The sequence below is a fragment of the Lampetra fluviatilis genome, chromosome 2 (genome assembly GCF_964198595.1).
Source record: "Lampetra fluviatilis chromosome 2, kcLamFluv1.1, whole genome shotgun sequence".
In the NCBI taxonomy this organism is placed as follows: Eukaryota; Metazoa; Chordata; class Hyperoartia; order Petromyzontiformes; family Petromyzontidae; genus Lampetra; species Lampetra fluviatilis.
In genome coordinates, this window is record NC_136276.1 from 21126528 (window position 1) to 21148904 (window position 22377).

Sequence of the window (22377 nt, forward strand, 5' to 3'; positions counted from 1 at the left end):
CCTCTGGTGTCAGGAGCAACCCCTTGGGTGTGCGAGCAGGGACAGTGGAAAGGGAGGGCACCACGTTGGCGAGATGTTAACTACCTCGCCTGGTATACAGGAGGTAGAAGGTTCGATCTCGACCCTGACGCCTGCTGTATATTTGGATTTGTAATGTTCTCCCAGTGATCGCGTGGATTTTTCCCCGGGTCCTCTGGTTTTTCCCACCACATTTAGAATAAAAATGCGTTTCGAGTAATTGGCTGCGATAAATGTCCACGTGATAAGCCACTTCGTTGAGCTGTCATTTGTGGCCTTATCGCTTCTGTAAAAATAGCTACGAAGTTCAGCGGGCGATACCTGGTAAAATAAAAAATAAATAGTTAAAAGTCTCGCTCAACAAGCTGCTGTCACATGCAGCTGTATCGAGTTACTGTCACGAGTGGAATCTTGCTGTGGGTCAAGTACTGGTGGCATGAGAGAAATGTTCAGAGGAAAATATAGCTTGGTCCGCACACAGCGTCTCTTTCACAGGGCAGATAAACCATTGTATTGTTACGGCTGCAAATCTGAATTTTAAGGATATGACAAAAACTTTATTTCAAAATGTCTTTTTAAAAAATATATTGACGAAAGCCACAAATTATATTGAATGTGTACTGCATACAATATTAACAGTAAGAGCTCAAAGCAGGAACGTACATGTACAACTAAATAACTATATTCGAGTGTAAACAATAAATTGCTTAAAATATTGTACTTATTGTTGCCCCGTAAAATGAAACATTCTTAATCTAATGAGTCGCATTGAAAATAACGTCCTGCGGGATGTTAAAATTACTATGCAGCGTTTGTTTGGACATAGCGGGTGTTAGAGAGTTGACCTCATCATTTGGGGATGTCGCGCTCACGCTGCGGTTTTACTGAATATTTTAATCTTTTTAAGTGCCATGGTTACCACGTGAAACCGCGTAGAAACATCTTTAGGGTTACATTTTTTAAAAAGAAATTGTGTAGTTGTTTGAAACGCTCAGAAACGACTTCATGGATGAATTTTAATTCAAATGTAAGTACATCTGAAAGATAAACTATAACACTATAGGAATTGAAGGGCATTTTATTATATAAAAAACCATTCGTCATTTTCCATTGCCAAAAAACAGTTTAGTATTGTCAATAAATATTTAGATTCAGTTATAAATGTATACTATGTGAAAAATAGCAATGTATAACAGTGAAAAATACTTGAAGATAACATTCAGCATTATCTTATATTGCAATATATGAACGTGTAATGGCAAATTAAAACGATGCGATACAATTTGACAATCATGTACAGCGATACACTTACTCAAATGGACTTTAATGTGAACGCTGAAAACGTAAATGTTAGTGAACATATCGTGAATAGAAATGTACTTAACAAAATATCCATGTAAGTAAATCATCAATGAAGCAGGTTGCTGGAATGGATGCTCCAGGCGCCACTCTACGCGTGAGTGGAGCCAGTGGACTGAGAGGCCGTGCCAGGAGTCGATGTCGCTGGCTGCTCAATGGCCACCACCCTCTCGGCCGCTGCAAGGAGGGCGCGGCGCTGAGCCTTGACCTTCAGCTTCCCGTCTTGGGTCAAGCAGCAGCTCACGCTCTGCGGGTCCACGTCCCTGGGCAGCTGCGTCTCCCTGTGGAACTCCTGGCAGCTGCGGATGTAGCTGCCGCTGCTGACTTCTCCGCTCTTCACCTCGCGCCGTCCAGCCACCACCAGCTTGTCTCCAGACACCTTCACGGCCAGGTCCTGTGGGGAGAAGTCCTGCACGTCCAGGGACGCGACGAACCCGTCTTCCTGCTCCTGTGGATCTTCAATCTGGAACCCACTGCTCACGTCCGGCTGATGCAGCAGTGCGTCTCCGAGGCTGCCCGGAGCCCACGTGTGGCTGCTGAGATGACCGACTCCACGGAAGATTCTCTCCATCCTCTCGATCTCGCTCCTCATGTCTCGCTGCAGCTGCTGAAAGAGACTTTCACTGCGGGGGTTCCAGACCGGCCAGCCTGGCCAGACGCTTCTCTCCATCACGTGCATCGCAGGGAAGTAAACACTCAGGGCCATGCTTGTTGATGTGCTTCACAGTGAGGCTCGCTTGACTCGCTTGAGCTGTGTGCGCTGCTCCCTCCTCCGATGATGCTCTGCCAGTGCAGCTACAGGAGCTGCTTTTATAGCCCTGGCCGTGCTGACGAGCAGATGCCAGGGGGAGCCAGAAGCGTCCAGAATGACGCAGCTGCTCCCAGGGGCTTCCCTCATCGGCACAGAATCAAGAGCGTGACTCGTGTCTCGGACTGCAGTCTGTGAGCAGTTTACTGCCATGGAATTCACTCTGCACTGATAATTCACTCTGCACTGATAATTCACTCTGCACTGATAATTCACTATGGAACACGATATTTGTTCCTGGGTAATAAGTGTTATTTTCTAATTGCTTATGCCTCAAAAGTATAGAAAATGGCTATTATTCACCACAAACTTTCCTTTTGTGACCAGGACTTTACGGAATAACTCAAATGCACACGTTTTCTCATTGAAAATAGGATAATTTCTAAATATCAATGTCCTGGTCAAAAAAGCAAAGTTTGTGGGGAACAATAGCCATTTTCTATACTTTTGAGGCATATGCAATTAGGAAGTAACACTTACTACCCAGGAGCAAAAAATGAATTTCGTCACACAGTGGTATAATAAATGTGAAATAGAGTGATGTGCTATTCTATATTGAATTGAAATTACAACACTTTGAAGGGTGATACAAACCGACCCTTACATTCTCGCTTACACAGCACAATGACATCATCAGCCTTATCAGGAAAGACTGAGGCACACAGTGAGATGAGCATAGCCAACGTATGTGTCTTACTTTAAACTTTATTAATGCAAACTATGAATTTTGTACAATGTTATTTGTAAAATTTACGTAATGCTAAAGTTGGCAGCGTGAACTGGATGCTATTGTAGTGAACTTGTCGCAGAATGCAGCCTGAGACATGAGTCACTGATATTTTCTGCGGATGAGGGAAGCCCCTGGAAGCAGCTGCGTCATTCTGGACGCTTCTGGCTCCCCCTGGCATCTGCTCGTCAGCACTGCCCGGGCTATAAAAGCAGCTCTTGTAGCTGCACTGGCAGAACATCGGCGGAGGAGGGAGCAGCGCTCACAGCTGAAGCGAGCCTCATTGTGAAGCACATCAACAAGCAAGCATGGCCCTGAGTGTTTACTTCCCTGCGATGCACGTGATGGAGAGGAGCGCCTGGCCAGGCTGGCCGGTCTGGAAGCCCCGCGGTGAAAGTCTCTTCCAGCAGCTGCAGCGAGACATGAGGAGCGAGATCGAGAGGATGGAGAGAATATTCCGTGGAGTCGATCAGCTCAGCAGCCACACGTGGGCTCCGGGCAGCCTCGGAGACGCACTGCTGCATCAGCCGGACGTGAGCAGTGGGTTCCAGATTGAAGATCCACAGGAGCAGGGAGACGGGTTCGTCGCGTCTCTGGACGTGCAGGACTTCTCCCCACAGGACCTGGCCGTGAAGGTGTCTGGAGACAAGCTGGTGGTGGCTGGACGGCGCGAGGTGAAGAGCGGAGAAGTCAGCAGCGGCAGCTACAGCCGCAGCTGCCAGGAGTTCCACAGGGAGACGCAGCTGCCCACGGACGTGGACCCGCAGAGCGTGAGCTGCTGCTTGACCCAAGACGGGAAGCTGAAGGTCAAGGCTCAGCGCCGCGCCCTCCCTGCAGCGGCCGAGAGGGTGGTGGCCATTGAGCAGCCAGCGACATCGACTCCTGGCACGGCCTCTCAGTCCACTGGCTCCACTCACGCGTAGAGTGGCGCCTGGAGCATCCATTCCAGCAACCTGCTTTATTGATGTTTTGATTGTACGGATATTTTGTTAAATCAGTTTCTAATCACGATATGTTTACTAATATTTACGTGTTTCAGCGTTCACATTCAACTCCATTGGAGTAAGTGTATCGCTGTTCATGATTATCAAATTGTGTTGCATCGTTTTAATATCCCATTGCACGTTCATATATTGCAATAAGATAATGCTGAATGTTATCTTAAAGTATTTTTCATCGTTATACATTGCTATTTTTCTCATAGTATACATTTCTAACTGAATCTAAATTTTTATTGACAACACTGTACTGTTCTTGGCAATGGTATTTGACGAATGTTTTTTATATATATAATAAAATGCCTTTCAATTTCATGCAACAGTTGCACTGTTCTTTTTGTCTGCATTGTGTTTGTTTCATCGTTACTGTGGATCAGAGTTCTGGACACAGAATTCCCCAAAACTAAGACAACCGGTAACGCCGCCTCATTGCTCCCTGTCCATGACAACTCCCAAGGTGCCATGCTCACGCCGTCGGCCCTGCCTGTGTGGTCGTCCTGCCTAGTCACTCCGCACTCAGAATTGGGGCCGGGGTTGCAATGGTCTACGTGAAATGTTACCACAAATGCCATTTCAGTTATATCGTCCTTCAACTGTTAACAAATCATACTGTTGTAATGCGAGCGTAAATGTGGTTGCTGCTGGACTCTGGCCCAATCACACGACCCGGGGTATTGGGGGCGGAGCCCGGTATGGGGGGCGTGTGAGAGGGGCCGCCGTTCACCTCGGCTCCAATGGGAAGCGAGGTGAATGGAGGTGGAGCCAGCAGGGCAGTATGGGAAGGCCGGATCTGACGATCCGGATGGGAGGAGTCAGGGTCACGTGGGAGAGAGGTTATAGAGGGGAGCCCAGAAGAGATCGAGGCCAGTTGATGGAGTGAAGAAGCGGGGCCACGTTGGGTGGCCGCTGTGCCATCAGAAACGTGACTTTACCGAAAGAACCAAGAAGATGAATCCCTGAGGTCACGAAAGCTTTAAATCGAAAAATAACTCTGTTGTTTATGGCTTTGGGCTGTTGCCAACAAAAGTAGCTGGGCAACTGGCTACACGGATTTGCCGTGTAACAAATGAACGTGACGATTAGTTGAAATGGTAGAAGTTCAAAAGACAATCGGGGCACCAAAAAGGTGGGAATTACCAAAACAGTATCGAGGAATGACACGGTTTATTTAAAATAGCACGTTCAATTAATGCGCCTTTTAATGTCATTCTTTTGGCAAACTTTTTTTATCTTAGAGAATATTAAAACAACCTTAAGACATTCAACTAGTACAATGAAAAAAATACGCTTAATTTTAAAATTAGCAATATAAAGAAACGATCTAATTCTTATACTGTTATAGTTTATCTTTCTGAATACACATTTAATGAAAATGTGATTAAGTAAATGGATGTTTTGAAGGTGATTTCGTGTAAATGCTTTCCAAAGCTACTTTTGCAGCCGTCACCATCTCCAGCCGTGATTTCTCCACTTCTGTACGAAGCCATCAACATTTATTTGCTACATCTTCGCAGTGGACGCTCTGTCGGTTGCGTTCCCTCCTTTAGCTCCCATTCCCACGTTAGTCTCGACCACCGGCCGTCATCCCTTCAAGTTGTGTGTCCTGCCTTACCCCACCTTTCGAAACTAAAATGATGCCTTTCATTTGCATATGATATCCAATTGACGTGTCCGTCTTCCAGTCTCAGTATAATTCCTAGCATGTGCATGTCTACGCTTCCTTGTGCACTTCTCAACATTGGTTGCATTGTCTTCGTCAATGGCCATGTTTGTGATGCTTCTGTTGTTGCAGGTCACGTCCACTGATTAACAAACATTCTGTTTTAGGCATAATGCTTTCTTACTTTTGATTAAGTTCAGATTATAATAACAACTTTGCTCTGCCCTGATACATCTCTCTTAATAATTTTCATCCCTCTCCCCCTTCAACAACCGCCCTACGTGTAAATGCACTTCTGTGTTTTCAATCTGTGTCCCTGCTCTTTTTGCGTTCAGTTTGTTATTCCCCCGCACCTCCATTAAAGCATGGTTGGCTGCGTACGGTGCGAAAGAAGTTCACCATGTAAACATACGCTGCGTTGAAACATGACCCTACTGCATATTCACACTGGAGACACAGGAGGGTGTTGCTATGAGATTTCCATCTTTTAATCGTAGACCAAACCTGGACAGATTTCTCAGTCAGCACTCGGTCTATAATTATCAGAACTACACAGTAAACGACAATAACAATCAACACAATGAGGGTGCTATATCTCAGAACAAATACCTACAACCTGAACACAGATGGTAATTCCCGGACAGGTGGCAACTCTCGCCATGCCCATGAAAACATACACAACATCCTGACCATGAATCGGCTATGCGGCTGATTACATGTCCAATTCTGTTCGTTTTGATTGATTTTGGCGCAGTTTAAAATATATATTTTATATCAGTATTTACTTAACTGCACTCATGTGAATTCTTCTGTACTCAGCTCACCATTCCTTTAAAATAATTAAAATTCTGATTAATAATTAAACATCCTCGGTTGTGCGTCCTGAGGTTCAGTATACAAACTGGACTTAGAACATTTGGTTTCATGCAACAAAAACTTTATTTCAAAATGTCTTTTAAAAAAATATACGGACGAAAGCCACAAATGAAACGTTCTAAATTATATTGAATGTGTACTGCATACAATGTTAACAGTAAGAGCTCAAAGCAGGAACGTACATGTACAGTACAACTAAATAACGAAATTCGAGGGTAAACAATAAATTGCTTAAAATATTGTACATATTGTTGCCCCGTAAAATAAAACATTCTTAATCTAATGAGTCGCATTCAAAATAATGTCCAGTAGGATGTTAAAATTACTGTTAAAATACGACACATTACACGCTTTTTAACATTATTATGATGACTTAAAATACAAAATTCATGACACTGTATCAAACTGAATTCCAGCACGAATTCTGTTTAAATAGTCAGACTACTGGAATGGATGCTCCAGGCGCCACTCTACGCGTGAGTGGAGCCAGTGGACTGAGAGGCCGTGCCAGGAGTCGATGTCGCTGGCTGCTCAATGGCCACCACCCTCTCGGCCGCTGCAGGGAGGGCGCGGCGCTGAGCCTTGACCTTCAGCTTCCCGTCTTGGGTCAAGCAGCAGCTCACGCTCTGCGGGTCCACGTCCCTGGGCAGCTGCGTCTCCCTGTGGAACTCCTGGCAGCTGTGGCTGTAGCTGCCGCTGCTGACTTCTCCGCTCTTCACCTCGCGCCGTCCAGCCACCACCAGCTTGTCTCCAGACACCTTCACGGCCAGGTCCTGTGGGGAGCAGTCCTGCACGTCCAGGGACGCGACGAACCCGTCTCCCTGCTCCTGTGGATCTTCAATCTGGAACCCACTGCTCACGTCCGGCTGCTGCAGCAGTGCGTCTCCGAGGCTGCCCGGAGCCCACGTGTGGCTGCTGAGCTGATCGACTCCACGGAAGATTGTCTCCATCCTCTCGATCTCGCTCCTCATGTCTCGCTGCAGCTGCTGGAAGAGACTTTCACCGCGGGGGTTCCAGACCGGCCAGCCTGGCCAGACGCTCCTCTCCACCACGTGCATCGCAGGGAAGTAAACACTCACGGCCATGCTTGTTAGTTGATGTGCTTCACAGTGAGGCTCGCTTCTGCTGTGAGCGCTGCTTCCTCCTCTGCCGATGTTCTGCCAGTGCAGATACAGGAGCTGCTTTTATAGCCCTGGCAGTGCTGACGAGCAGATGCCAGGGGGAGCCAGAAGCGTCCAGAATGACGCAGCTGCTCCCAGGGGCTTCCCTCATCCAAAGAAAATAGCAGTGACTCGTGTCTCAGGTTGCAGTCTGTGACAAGTTCACTACAATAGCATCCAGATCACGCTGCCAACTTTAGCATTACGTATATTTTAAAAATAACATTGTACAGAATTTATAGTTTGTATTAATAAAGTTTAAAGTAAGACACATTCGTTGGCTTTGCTCATATCACTGTGTGCCTCTGTCTTTCCTGACAAGGCTGATGATGTCATTGTGCTGTGTAAGCGAGCATGTAAGTGTCGGTTTGTATCACCCTTCAAAGTGTAGTAATTTAAAGTAAATATAGAAGAGCACATTACTCTATTTTACATTCATTATATCACTGTGTAACGAAAACATGTTTTTTTTTTCCTGGGTAGTAAGTGTTTCTTCCTAATTGCTTATTCCTCAAAAGTATAGAAAATGACTATTATTCCCCACAAACTTTGAAATACTCTGATAGTGCACTGTTTTTGAGTTGTACGCCTTTTGGTGTCATCTGGTCCAACACCAATGGAGACTAGGCTCTAAAGAAAGCTGTCTCGGGTGTGGACCAATCAACTTCAAGGACAGAGCATATCATTATCATCATCATAGTTGTTTCTTTTTGTTTGCATTTTGACTACTTGTGTTGTGGTTATTGCAAACATGATGCCTTGTATAAAGGTGTCAGTTTTGTACCAGTTTAAAGGATAAAACCTACTATATTTTGCCACTGGTAAAGGAGGTCTCAGTGTAAAAAGTGTAGTGTTGAAAGCTCAGCAGCTCCTCCAACCTCGTCAACCATCGTTGCCTTGTAGGAGTGCAGTACATACTACTGATGTTATAATAAATTATTTTAGTAATGAAAAAAGGTTTAATAATCTTATTTCATAATCATGTATGAATTATTATTATGAGTGCTATTACCAATACCCCAATAATCCCTTCTATATTGCTCGTATGAAAGAAATAACGCTGTTTGGAACGCATCTCCATATATGCAATGGTATAATGACCCATTTATCGCCGATTCTATTTGCGCTCACTTCTCCAGGAACGCATCTTGAGTGTTAGACGAGGTCTGCCTGTATTTGTGTAATTTAATAGTTTTCACCTCTCGACATCCCTTACATCTACAGCTCATTAAATGGAATGTAAACCAATATTTATATGCATCGCATCACCAATGGCATAAAATGGTCCTGCTATCCACAGTTGAATGAAAACGGGCACAGTATTTGACAAATGGAGATGGTTCTAACTGGTAAGGTACGTTTTATCTTTGCTTTTGTGGACAAGATGAAGTAGCCCAGGCATAAAGCTTCCCCCACTGCACCTCATACAGTGACATGAACCAGACGTTTACTGACCTTACTCACGGATAAGATGGCCATAACGAGCAGGCTTCATCTTTTCCTGGTGTTACCGGAAAGGTGATGTAGAGGGGGGCGCGGTGGCGAGATGTTCACTACCTCACCGAGTATACAGGAGGTAGTGGGTTCGATCCCGACTGACGCCTGCTATATATTTGGAGTTTGCGTGTCTCCCCGTGGTTGTGTGGATTGTTCTCCGGGTCCTCCGGTTTTTTCGTCTACAATTAGAAACACGTCTTTGAGTGTGTCTGTTATAAATGTCCACTTAAAAATCTACTTCTTTGAGCGATCAGTTGTGGCCAGGTCGCTTCCGAAAAAAGAGCTATATAGCTCAGTGGGTTTTACGTGGTAAAATAAAAATAATAGTTTAGTTTTAGTGTGTTTGACTTTGGGAGTCATCGTTTGTGCGGAGGTCTCGTATCCTTCAACTCTGCAAAACCTTCCACCTCCATCTGTGCGGCAGCTGCATCTCACATTTCCTCGCCTCCTTTTACTGCTGAGACACATGCATTCATCAGATCTTGATTCTACCACTGCATGATTCATGTAAGCCCTCCCCAAAAGAAATGTTTTCCTCTGCTTTTTAATTGGTGGTATGCTAACGTCATTATCCACAAAAATAATACTAATTCAGTCTTAATGTTGTTTTTATCATAACCAAGAGGATAAAGTGCTGTTTGTGTTTAGTTTGTTGTCCTTCTCCGCATCTGTGATTAGCACGGTTGGCTGCGTACGGTGCGAAAGAAGCTCTACATGCAAACAAGATTGTCCATGCATCATCTACACCAGTGGTTCTCGACCGGGTGTCGGCGGACCTCTGGGGGCACGTGGGGTGATTTATACTCGTGTGAAATTACATCATACATGAGAGTCATTGGTGAACAATCATGTATGAATCTGCCAATATTGAAATAGTTATAATAACATGTAAATCTATATGGTAACCTATAACGATATAAAGACCTTTCTACACTCATTGATCCTAAACAATGTGATTTACTAGAGCAGCCAGCGAGCGCAAACAAGTTACGTCATGCATGCAGAGTGTCCGCTGAATTTTTTTTATTCGCTTGCAGTTACTAGCTCGTTAGGATACCTCACAAAATGGATAATCGATGCAAATATTTATGTTAATCATGCAAATATTTATTTATCAGAACCATGTTGGGTCAGGCAAGGGGGGGGGGTAACTCGGTTGAAACAAATTTCAACAAGGAGTGTACAGTTGCCAAAACAAAGTTTGAAAACCACTCGGCTACACCATCTCTCCATATATCTGACACAAGATGTTAACTAAAAACCGTAAACAGTGCTGTTTTCTATCGAGCGTGGGGGGGCTGACTAATGGGCCATTCTCGCCAACAACTCGTCAAATCTGTGGGAATTTGCTAAAGAATGATGTATGCTGCGAAGTGGATGTCAGAAATCGTCCCTTTCCCAAGCGAAGGTTGTTAATGTGTGCCAGTTTCACAGCCCTGAACGGCAGATTTTATTTTTAGCTTGGACACAGAAAAAAAATGCACAAACTTCCGTGAATACTGGGATCTTTTATTTTGCAGCCTCAAATTACTCTATTTTCAAGACAATTTTCACTGTAACAATTACATTTTACTTGCAAAAAAACATCACAAGTTTGTCTTTATAAAAAGGCATTTGAAACGAATGTAAAAAAGCATGGCATTAAAAGCGAGAACAACATTAACGTTATGTGCAGGAAAAGCAAAGTTAATTGAAAAACAATGACTTCTGGAAATTGGCATTAGATTCAAAGAGTATATTCATTGAACAATTAAGCATGTTTCGTTTATTAACTTCGTAACATTTTAGATGAATTTTATTGTACTTCACATAGTGAATGCGAACAATTAGCATTGTTATAATTTTGCATTTAAGAAGCAAGCACTTTCTGCAGGGCGTTTAACGTTAGATTCCATATGTTAATGTGTTGGTGAGCACTTCCCAGCTCACTCAATGGCCACCAGCCTCCCAGCAGTCACTGCAGGGAGGGCGCGACGCTGAGCCTTGATCTTCAGCTTCCCGTCGTCGGTCAGACAGCAGCTCACGCTCTGCGGGTCCACGTCCTTGGGCAGCTGCATCGCTTCGTGGAACTCCTGGTAGCTGTGGCTGTAGGCGCCGCTGCCTTCGCGCTTGACCTCACGACGTCCGGCCACCACCAGCTTGTCTCCAGACACCTTCATGGCCAGCTCCTGTGGGGAGAAGCCCTGCACGTCCAGGGTCGCGACAAACCCGTCTCCCTGCTGCCGCTGAGCTTCGATCTGGAACGCGGCACTCACGGCCGGCTGCTGCTGCAGCGCAACTCTGGGGATGCCCGGAGCCCACGAGTGGCTGCTGAGCTGATCGACTCCACGGAAGATTTGCTCCATCCTCTCGATCTCGCTCTTCATGTCTCGCTCCAGCTGCTGGAAGAGGCTCTTGTCGTGGAGGTTCCAGACCGGCCAGCCAGGCCAGATGCTCTTCTCCATCACGTGCATTGGAGGGAAGAACACGTTCATGTCCATGATCGTTTACTTTGAAGGAAGTCTCCGAGCTGTAGAGGACTGCTCTGTCTTCTTGTCCGAGAGTGGTCTGCTCGCACAACTAGGGCAGCAATTATATAGCGCAGGTAATGCGAATAAGCGTAAGCCAGCATTTGCGGGAACATTCTCACTTTAAGGCTTTAGATGAGTCATGTACAGGCACGCCTTAGCGAGAATGAAGTCATTGTTTTTGGTGAATCAGATAGAAGCTTCTCCGGCTTTGGTGTCTCAAAGCAGAGAATGCAGGCTGCATGTTCCGTAGACTTAGTAACATCTAACTTTGCAGTTTTCTACATGGTGTGTTTTGTTCGTCAAAAAAATGAGACGAGGGCTATTTGCTAGTTTATATCGAGTGAGCTCCACAGGAATGAAGACATTAAGGATGAGTCCCGATTACCCATAATACTACACCAACCATTAATATATGTAATTTGCATCAGGGTTGCAACAATGGCAATGCAGTGCATCTACTCTCATCTGTTATCTTAGCCATGGCAGCGGATCCATGATTATTGCTGTTGTCAGTTTGACACAAAGGCTTTCGCGACCAATAGTATTCATAATCAACGTTTTTGGGTTTAGATCGCGTTATTTATAAATGTGTCGTAACCCTCCACCACCCGACACGGCCAATCAGTACAAAAATTGGTAAATCTTGTGGTTTCAAGCTTCAACACACCAGTGGGCTAAAGCAGTAAACTATTTGTCTTTTGTCAACGTGATACTTTTTTACTGATTGGCCGTGTCGGGTGGTGGAGAGTTACGACACATTTATAAATAACGCGATCTAAACCCAAAAACGTTGATTATGAATTGCTGTTGTCGTTGGTTTTGGTTTATACTAATCGTGTTCCCCAACCTCTTGTCCATTCCCAAAGCACATTCGCTTCACATTGTCACAATCCAAGTTCGTGCCACTATCTAGCCCATTACGAGACTGCCAAAATGAAAAGATGTGGCATTATCCCGGACAAACTCCACGAGCCTGACTTCATTTTTATATGGCCATGAAAAACGATTTTGAAGAATGCTCATAGTTTCAAAAAAAGTTACACTGTTGAACATCATCTGCATTGTTCGAACTCTGAAAGTAACCTATTATCTTCAAAATTGCTTGAATTTATTCTTTCTCATGGCATAATTTTCAGGAGCCAAATTGTCAAGGTCTGCTTGCCATGAGAGGGCTTCAGTGTAGAGTTTGTCTAGTGTTGCTATTCCTGCGTTGAAGGAGCTCAGACGTGTATTTTTACTACATGATCCATAGTTTGGTTTTGCATGGTCATAATCGTACTGTGGCTTGTCTTTAATTTACCATTTGCATGTATGTTAGTTGAACTTAATTCTAGATTTGAAGTTTTCGTGACTGCAAGGATCCATACTCTTTGGTTGTTTCGGTAAAGTCACGTAGGTAAAATAAATAAATATAAACAATACAATGAAAATAAGTAAATTAAATCACGACGTTTCGGAGGCAACACAAGCTTCCATGATCACCGTATGTAGCCAACTGTGTTAATCGGACGTGTATGGGAAGAACTGGCATAATGACCCCTTATTCATGAAGGAGATAATGCGCATCGGCCTGTTGACGTTTTGATGAGGTTGATGGTTACACCAATGTCTCCAAGAAGGAATCTCAAAGCCAGGAGGTGTGATGTTTGGGTTTCAAATGCGTTTATTTTGGACGCACGTGTTGTGCCACTGTTCACCAGCGTTATTCCAGATCTGGGTGATATTCTATGATGGTGACAGCGCGAGGTACATTGTTGATGCCTTCGTTGATGGGTAGGCAGGTGGTTGTTGTTGTTGTTGTTCCTGGAAAGAAAACGTGTCAACTCCTTTGCAGTTTGCGCGATGTCTCTGCGGATATTTGGTGGCAGATTATTCGCCAGAACAGGGAGGCCAGGGGATTGGTGTCGGTTTCGGTGTTCCGGTAACGATGTACATTGTGTTAATTAATTGTGCATCTGGCAGATTGCTGTTAAAAAGTATACTCACTCTCCCCAGACTGCCCTAAGTGCCCCCAGGCACCATCCAAACTTACATCCACGCCTTCTGGGACTCTCCCACCATCAGGACATTCGATGATAAAATAACCAATCTGTACAACGTGATGTGTGGCACCGAGATACTACCTAGCATTGAATCCTCCCTCTTGGGCCGTAAACCCCAAGGTATCACCAGGCACCAATACACCCTTTTCCAAGCATATACCATTTCGGTTAGAAAGACCATCATTGGCTCAAGGAATAATAACGGGGCCCCCTCTTTCGCCCTCTGGCACAACTCCCCTATTCGCCATAGTCGCTTTAGAACACCTGAGTCTTAAATTGAGGAATATGGAAGGGGAGTTGTCCCATATCTGCGGCCCCCTCATGAATGCCACTCCAGAGACCGTGAGTTTACTCGACTGAACTTGAAATGAGACTGACTCCTGTTGTATGTGTCGGGTTATGAAATTTTGATAAAAATAATAAAAATTAATAATTTTCCGAAAAATGCGCAAATCGCATTAATTATGTTAATGTGTGTATTAATATGCATAAATTATGATGATGCGTGTAATTATATGCATAAATTATGATAATCGCTGAGATAATCGTAGTAATTTATGCGGATGCTTGCGACGATGTTAATGTGTGCAGTTGTGATAATTAGGCTCAGCTTCGTTTATCCAGAGTTGTCAATCAGGATAACACGATTATCATCGATTAAACGTTTACCGATTATCCTAGTGTGTGTTATGATATTTAAGGTCACCAGTTCAGATCTCATCAGGATACAGCTCTTATGAATAAGACAGTTTTGCATGGACTTGGAAAGAAGCACTCGAACAGTTGGTGTTAAGCAATTTTAATTCTAAACAAGCACATGACACTCTCTTATGCGAAAGCAGGTATACGTCAATAAATTCATGGGCAAGATTATGCAATTAACGAAAATGAATGACTAAAAATACTTATTCATTGGCGAAATTATGCAGTTAACGAAAATGAATGACTAAAACATTTCTTATTCATGTAACTCGACGGCAGCACTGCTTTGCACGATCAGTTGATATTGAACGCACCACCTCGAAATGGCAACCCTTTTTGAAACACAAAGATAACTTTTGAAAGTCTTATTCGTGTGCGTGTTGTGTGTGCGTTGTCCCCTCGTAATATTTATTGTGTCGTTAGCTTGTGGGGTGGGGGAGGGATTATACAAACAGCGGCCAGAGAGGTTCTCTTGTGTTGGGCGTGGCCGCAGCGAGCGCCTGCTGCTCCCTCGCTCAGCGTGTCGCTCGGCTTGTGCGCTCTCTCTCTCTCTCTCCACCGCTGGATGACGAGTTGGCACGATGCTGTCCTTGAAGATGCTCGGTCGCTCGTGTCGCTCGGTGGCGCTGGGTGTCGCTCGTTGGCGCACAGTGGCGCACGGTGGCGCACGCGCTTCCTTGGTGGCAGCCCCCGGCTTCTCCACTGCTCGATTGATTGTTGAGTCGGCACGATGCTCGCCGTCGCTCTGGGCGTCTTGTGTGTGCACACTGGTCGTTTGTCGGTGTGCCCTCAGGCACACGGCGCATTCGATGGCGCTGTCCTCTCCTTCCCAGCCGTTTGACCAGGCTTTCTCCACTGCTTCGCGCTCTCTCCTTTGCACGCTTGGTCGACGCTTGGCGATCTCCGCCCTTTTACAGGTTGATTGCTTGTCGTCACTCGTCACTCTCTCTGCTCCGTGCTTCCTTTGTTCGTGCAGCTGCCAGCTTCACTCGCACTTAACTTCGTTCTGCGAGAAGCGACACTTGCTATCGGCATCGGTGTTTCGTTTCCTCACGACGCTCCGCCAGCCGGAGCACGGCTGAAACCCAGCCCCAACTCAGGTTGAACTCAGACTTCTGCGACTCGAACGACTCCTCCTCGTTCCATCACTTCTCGAGGCACAACCGCCCCAGCTCTCTTGCGAGCCCCGTCGCAACGCTGCGTCGCAAGCCGAGTTGTGAGACCGAGCGCCTCGGACAGACTGCTCTCAGACTGTCACTTTAACGAAGTCTCGTCGTCCCATCTCTTCTCGAGGCACGACTGCCACAGCTCCCTTGCGTGCCCCGTCGCAACGCTGAGCTCGACTCGGACTGACTCAACTTAGACTGTCCTTTCGCGGTGTGCGCCCGTGCCTAACTCAAAACGTGACTCCCCTCTCTTCGCGTCTCTTGCGAGAGAAAACAAACAAGACAGAGCGAGAAGAAGCAGACACCCCCCCCCTTGTGACCTTTTGCTCCCTCCTTGCCCGTCAGACCCCGCTGGAAGACAAAGGTGGCTGAGGAGATGTTTGTAATACATTTATGTGGTCCTGTGTGTTACATTTATTCTTGAATTATATTTTATGAGTTCCTTCGGTCTTAGTATCGTGGTAATCATTCGTCTATGTTTAATGAATATTCGTAATGATTCTCGTCACATTATTATTTTGGCTTCGCCAAGTTTAGTTCTCCAGAGATTGGTGTTTATTCTGAGTTATATTTTAATGTCCTGAGGTTAAGCGTAATTATGTTTCCACTTAAGCTTTCTGGAATTCGTACTCTTTAGTTTTTATTTTTATTTTTTTGGAAGGTCGTGTAGGTAGGAAACATATAATAATAGAAAAAATATTATTGTTTGTTGGTTAATTATCTTTGTTAAGTTTCTACTTTTCGGTAAGGAAAACGTTAAGAAAACGCGAAGTTTCAACCGTTATTTATTCTGCCCTTATCTGTACATCTCCAGATGTCTTGGGAGGCTAGTCCATACATCTTTTGTCCATCTGGATGTCCATGACCTCTTTGTGACCGAACTCTCAACATTTTAACCGCCCTCCATGTTTCATGGATTCCTGGTGTTCTTGTGAGAAGTGAGTTGTTTTCATTAATTAATTTTAAAAAAAGGTATATATATAGATTTAAAAAAAAATATTATTATTTTTTGAATTGTTCTTAATTAAAAAAAGGGTATAGACACAACACTCCCCTCCCTCCCGCCCCTTCTTTACAATTTCCTTCCCCGAAGAAAAGGGGATCTGATGCACCACGTAACACACAACGCTACGGTCCTGCACGTCCCCGTTGGTTGTCTGTCCCAGCCGCCTATCCCGATATGCACCACTCACCTGTCGCGTGGTTGGATCAATACAAAATTATTATTTTTAAAAAATATACACACTAGAATTAAAATCCGCCAATACTGCACATCTGTGAAAAATGGCTTCATAAGCTCGTCGGATTCCTCCAATAGAAATAAAGATTCTGATTCTGAAAGTGGATTCCCAATCAATGCTCCACATTACCATGTTTTTATAACAGATATTACGGTACTGCATGGAGTACTACACTATTCTTTTAATGATGCAAATTATATGCGGATGATGTTCCGTTCATAATGGCGCACAAGCACAAATGACAACAAACTCCACATTCGGCCATAACATTGCTTTGCATGTAAAATAAATGTATAATGGGCCCGAAACGTTGCTTATTAGAGTTTGTTCATTCGGAAGGGCCATGGCCTGAAAAGTCTATCATTTTTTTCATTCAAGGCAGTGTTATTTTTCTATGAAATTATGCTCCACTGATGACACGTGTAATGGGTATGTGGAATACATTACCTTGGGGTGCTGCCCTCTGGTGTCAGGAGCAACCCCTTGGGTGTGCGAGTAGGGACAGTGGCAAGGGAGGGCACCACGTTGGCGAGATGTTAACTACCTCGCCTGGTATACAGGAGGTAGAAGGTCCGATCTCGACCCTGACGCCTGCTGTATATTTGGATTTGTAATGTTCTCCCAGTGATCGCGTGGATTTTTCCCCGGGTCCTCTGGTTTTTCCCACCACATTTAGAATAAAAATGCGTTGAGTAATTGGCTGCGATAAATGTCCACGTGATAAGCCACTTCGTTGAGCTGTCATTTGTGGCCTGGTCGCTTCTGTAAAATAGCTACGAAGTTCAGTGGGCGATACCTGGTAAAATATAAAATAAATAGTTAAAAGTCTCGCTCAACAAGCTGCTGTCACATGCAGCTGTATCGAGTTACTGTCACGAGTGGAATCTTGCTGTGGGTCAAGTACTGGTGGCATGAGAGAAATGTTCAGATGAAAATATAGCTTGGTCCGCACACAGCGTCTCTTTCACAGGGCAGATAAACCATTGTATTGTTACGGCTGCAAATCAGAATTTTAAGGATATGACAAAAACTTTATTTCAAAATGTATTTTTTAGAAATATATTGACGAAAGCCACAAATTATATTGAATGTGTACTGCATACAATATTAACAGTAAGAGCTCAAAGCAGGAACGTACATGTACAACTAAATAACTATATTCGATTGTAAACAATAAATTGCTTAAAATATTGTACTTATTGTTGCCCCGTAAAATGAAACATTCTTAATCTAATGAGTCGCATTGAAAATAACGTCCAGCGGCATGTTAAAATTACTATGCAGCGTTTGTTTGGACATAGCGGGTGTTAGAGAGTTGATCTCATCATTTGGGGATGTCGCGCTCACGCTGCGGTTTTACTGAATATTTTAATTTTTTTTAAGTGCCATGGTTACCACGTGAAACCGCGTAGCAACATTTTTATGGTTACATTTTTTAAAAGAAAATGTGTAGTTGTTTGAAACGCTCAGAAACGACTTCATGGATGAATTTTAATTCAAATGTAAGTACATCTGAAAGATAAACTATAACACTATAGGAATTGAAGGGCATTTTATTATATAAAAAACCATTCGTCATTTTCCATTGCCAAAAAACAGTTTAGTATTGTCAATAAATATTTAGATTCAGTTATAAATGTATACTATGTGAAAAATAGCAATGTCTAACAGTGAAAAATACTTGAAGATAACATTCAGCATTATCTTATATTGCAATATATGAACGTGTAATGGCAAATTAAAACGATGCGATACAATTTGACAATCATGTACAGCGATACACTTACTCCAATGGACTTTAATGTGAACGCTGAAAACGTAAATGTTAGTGAACATATCGTGAATAGAAACTGACTTAACAAAATATCCACGTAAGAAATCATGAATGAAGCAGGTTGCTGCAATGGATGCTCCAGGCGCCACTCTACGCGTGAGTGGAGCCAGTGGACTGAGTGGCCGTGCCAGGAGTCGATGTCGCTGGCTGCTCAATGGCCACCACCCTCTCGGCCGCTGCAGGGAGGGCGCGGCGCTGAGCCTTGACCTTCAGCTTCCCGTCTTGGGTCAAGCAGCAGCTCACGCTCTGCGGGTCCACGTCCCTGGGCAGCTGCGTCTCCCTGTGGAACTCCTGGCAGCTGTGGCTGTAGCTGCCGCTGCTGACTTCTCCGCTCTTCACCTCGCGCCGTCCAGCCACCACCAGCTTGTCTCCAGACACCTTCACGGCCAGGTCCTGTGGGGAGAAGTCCTGCACGTCCAGGGACGCGACGAACCCGTCTCCCTGCTCCTGTGGATCTTCAATCTGGAACCCACTGCTCACGGCCGGCTGCTGCAGCAGTGCGTCTCCGTGGCTGCCCGGAGCCCACGTGTGGCTGCTGAGCTGATCGACTTCACGGAAGATTGTCTCCATCCTCTCGATCTCGCTCCTCATGTCTCGATGCAGCTGCTGGAAGAGACTTTCACCGCGGGGCTTCCAGACCGGCCAGCCTGGCCAGACGCTCCTCTCCATCACGTGCATCGCAGGGAAGTAAACACTCAGGGCCATGCTTGTTGATGTGCTTCACAGTGAGGCTCGCTTGACTCGCTTGAGCTGTGTGCGCTGCTCCCTCCTCCGATGATGCTCTGCCAGTGCAGCTACAGGAGCTGCTTTTATAGCCCTGGCCGTGCTGACGAGCAGATGCCAGGGGGAGCCAGAAGCGTCCAGAATGACGCAGCTGCTCCCAGGGGCTTCCCTCATCGGCACAGAATCAAGAGCGTGACTCGTGTCTCGGACTGCAGTCTGTGAGCAGTTTACTGCCATGGAATTCACTCTGCACTGATAATTCACTCTGCACTGATAATTCACTCTGCACTGATAATTCACTATGGAACACGATATTTGTTCCTGGGTAATAAGTGTTATTTTCTAATTGCTTATGCCTCAAAAGTATAGAAAATGGCTATTATTCACCACAAACTTTCCTTTTGTGACCAGGACTTTACGGAATAACTCAAATGCACACGTTTTCTCATTGAAAATAGGATAATTTCTAAATATCAATGTCCTGGTCAAAAAAGCAAAGTTTGTGGGGAACAATAGCCATTTTCTATACTTTTGAGGCATATACAATTAGGAAGTAACACTTACTACCCAGGAGCAAAAAATGAATTTCGTCACACAGTGATATAATAAATGTGAAATAGAGTGATGTGCTATTCTATATTGAATTGAAATTACAACACTTTGAAGGGTGATACAAACCGACCCTTACATTCTCGCTTACACAGCACAATGACATCATCAGCCTTATCAGGAAAGACTGAGGCACACAGTGAGATGAGCATAGCCAACGAATGTGTCTTACTTTAAACTTTATTAATGCAAACTATGAATTTTGTACAATGTTATTTTTAAAATTTACGCAATGCTAAAGTTGGCAGCGTGAACTGGATGCTATTGTAGTGAACTTGTCGCAGAATGCAGCCTGAGACATGAGTCACTGATATTTTCTGCGGATGAGGGAAGCCCCTGGAAGCAGCTGCGTCATTCTGGACGCTTCTGGCTCCCCCTGGCATCTGCTCGTCAGCACTGCCCGGGCTATAAAAGCAGCTCCTTTAGCTGCACTGGCAGAACATCGGCGGAGGAGGGAGCAGCGCTCACAGCTAAAGCGAGCCTCACTGTGAAGCACATCAACAAGCAAGCATGGCCCTGAGTGTTTACTTCCCTGCGATGCACGTGATGGAGATGAGCGTCTGGCCAGGCTGGCCAGTCTGGAAGCCCCGCGGTGAAAGTCTCTTCCAGCAGCTGCAGCGAGACACGAGGAGCGAGATCGAGAGGATGGAGAGAATCTTCCGTGAAGTCGATCAGCTCAGCAGCCACACGTGGGCTCCGGGCAGCCTCGGAGACGCACTGCTGCAGCAGCCGGCCGTGAGCAGTGGGTTCCAGATTGAAGATCCACAGGAGCAAGGAGACGGGTTCGTCGCGTCCCTGGACGTGCAGGACTTCTCCCCACAGGACCTGGCCGTGAAGGTGTCTGGAGACAAGCTGGTGGTGGCTGGACGGCGCGAGGTGAAGAGCGGAGAAGTCAGCAGCGGCAGCTACAGCCACAGCTGCCAGGAGTTCCACAGGGAGACGCAGCTGCCCAGGGACGTGGACCCGCAGAGCGTGAGCTGCTGCTTGACCCAAGACGGGAAGCTGAAGGTCAAGGCTCAGCGCCGCGCCCTCCTTGCAGCGGCCGAGAGGGTGGTGGCCATTGAGCAGCCAGCGACATCGACTCCTGGCACGGCCTCTCAGTCCACTGGCTCCACTCACGCGTAGAGTGGCGCCTGGAGCATCCATTACAGCAACCTGCTTAATTGATGTTTTTATTGTACGGATATTACTGGTAGGAACCTCCTGGTTACACCAGCCCACAGGGGATTATTGTGTCCGTCGTGCAGGGAGGGGCTGGGTGGGGAGGGGCTGGGTGGGGTGAGTGGGGCTGGGTGGGGGGTGGGAGGGGTGGGGCTGGGGGGGGAGGGGAGGGGCTGGTCACCCCGTGGTGCCCTTATAAAACTCAACGTTTAACCTACTCACGCCGGCTTGTGCCCGCCCTCACAGTCGGGAATATTTGCAGAATGCACCACGCCGCCGTTGACCCTGGCCATTGACCGAGCAACCCAACGTTCCTACCACCTCCACAGGAATGTGTTTAGTTAAAGCAGTTTCTATTCACGCTATGTTAACTAATATTTAAGTTTTCAGCGTTCACATTCAACTCCATTGGAGTAAGTGTATCGCTGTGCATGATTGTCAAATTGTATTGCATCGTGTTAATTTGCAATTACACGATCATATATTACAATAAGATAATGCTAAATGTTATCTTCAAGTATTTTTCATCGTTATACATTGCTATTTTTCACGTAGTGCCCATTTTTAACTGAATCTAAATATTTATTGACAAAACTATACTCTTTTTTGGCAATGGTAAATGACGAATATTTTTTTAACATAATAAAATGCCTTTTAATTTCATGAAACAGTTGTACTGTTCTTTTTTTCTGCATTGTGTTTGTTTCATCGTTGCTGTGGATCAGAGTTCTTGAGACAGAATTCCCCAAAACTAAGACAACCGGTAGCGCCGCCTCATTGCTCCCTGTCCATGACAACTCCCAAGGCGCCAGGCTCACGCTGTCGGGTCCTGCCTGTGTGGTAGTCCTGCCGGGTCACTCGGCACTCAGAATTTGGGATTGGCTTGCAATGATCAAAGATCAATCTTACCACTTCACATTTCACATTTATCACCCTTCAATTAGTAGTAAATACTTCGCTAAGGAATTGGTCCTCTAATCGTGGGGACAAGTGTGCCACAGAAAAAATCAGTTGCCATTAAATGTTGCGACGCAGAGAATGTAAATAGTTACATGACAACATCGCTGCTTTAGCACTGCAAGTCACGCTGCTATTACTGGTAGGAACCTCCTGGTTACACCAGCCCACAGGGGATTATTGTGTCCGTCGTGCAGGGAGGGGCTGGGTGGAGAGGGTGGGGAGGGGCTGGGTGGGGTGGGGAGGGGCTGGGTGGAGAGGATGGGGAGGGGCTGGGTGGGGAGGGTGGGGAGGGGCTGGGTGGGGAGGGTGGGGGTGAGAGGGGTGGG

The 22377-nt window shown here is 45.5% G+C and overlaps 6 protein-coding genes across 6 annotated transcripts; 2 read left to right on the top strand and 4 right to left on the bottom strand.

Annotated features, from left to right (window-relative positions):
• Positions 1-1348: 1348 nt before the first annotated feature.
• LOC144938062 (heat shock protein beta-11-like) lies at positions 1349-2139 on the bottom strand. The gene has a single exon (XM_078865759.1). The coding sequence runs from the start codon at positions 2081-2083 to the stop codon at positions 1469-1471; it is 615 nt and encodes a 204-aa protein (XP_078721885.1). The 5' UTR covers positions 2084-2139; the 3' UTR covers positions 1349-1468.
• Positions 2140-3169: 1030 nt separating this feature from the next.
• On the top strand, positions 3170-4208 carry LOC144938072 (heat shock protein beta-11-like). Its single transcript, XM_078865769.1, has one exon. The coding sequence runs from the start codon at positions 3221-3223 to the stop codon at positions 3833-3835; it is 615 nt and encodes a 204-aa protein (XP_078721895.1). The 5' UTR covers positions 3170-3220; the 3' UTR covers positions 3836-4208.
• Positions 4209-6896: 2688 nt separating this feature from the next.
• Positions 6897-7592, bottom strand: LOC144938083 (heat shock protein beta-11-like). Its single transcript, XM_078865781.1, has one exon. The coding sequence runs from the start codon at positions 7529-7531 to the stop codon at positions 6917-6919; it is 615 nt and encodes a 204-aa protein (XP_078721907.1). The 5' UTR covers positions 7532-7592; the 3' UTR covers positions 6897-6916.
• Positions 7593-11028: 3436 nt separating this feature from the next.
• LOC144938092 (heat shock protein 30-like) lies at positions 11029-11583 on the bottom strand. The gene has a single exon (XM_078865793.1). It carries the CDS (start codon positions 11581-11583, stop codon positions 11029-11031), a length of 555 nt encoding a protein of 184 aa, XP_078721919.1.
• Positions 11584-18429: 6846 nt separating this feature from the next.
• Positions 18430-19372, bottom strand: LOC144938102 (heat shock protein beta-11-like). The gene has a single exon (XM_078865803.1). The coding sequence runs from the start codon at positions 19301-19303 to the stop codon at positions 18689-18691; it is 615 nt and encodes a 204-aa protein (XP_078721929.1). The 5' UTR covers positions 19304-19372; the 3' UTR covers positions 18430-18688.
• Positions 19373-20379: 1007 nt separating this feature from the next.
• LOC144938112 (heat shock protein beta-11-like) lies at positions 20380-21165 on the top strand. Its single transcript, XM_078865813.1, has one exon. The coding sequence runs from the start codon at positions 20441-20443 to the stop codon at positions 21053-21055; it is 615 nt and encodes a 204-aa protein (XP_078721939.1). The 5' UTR covers positions 20380-20440; the 3' UTR covers positions 21056-21165.
• The last annotated feature ends 1212 nt before the right edge of the window (positions 21166-22377 follow it).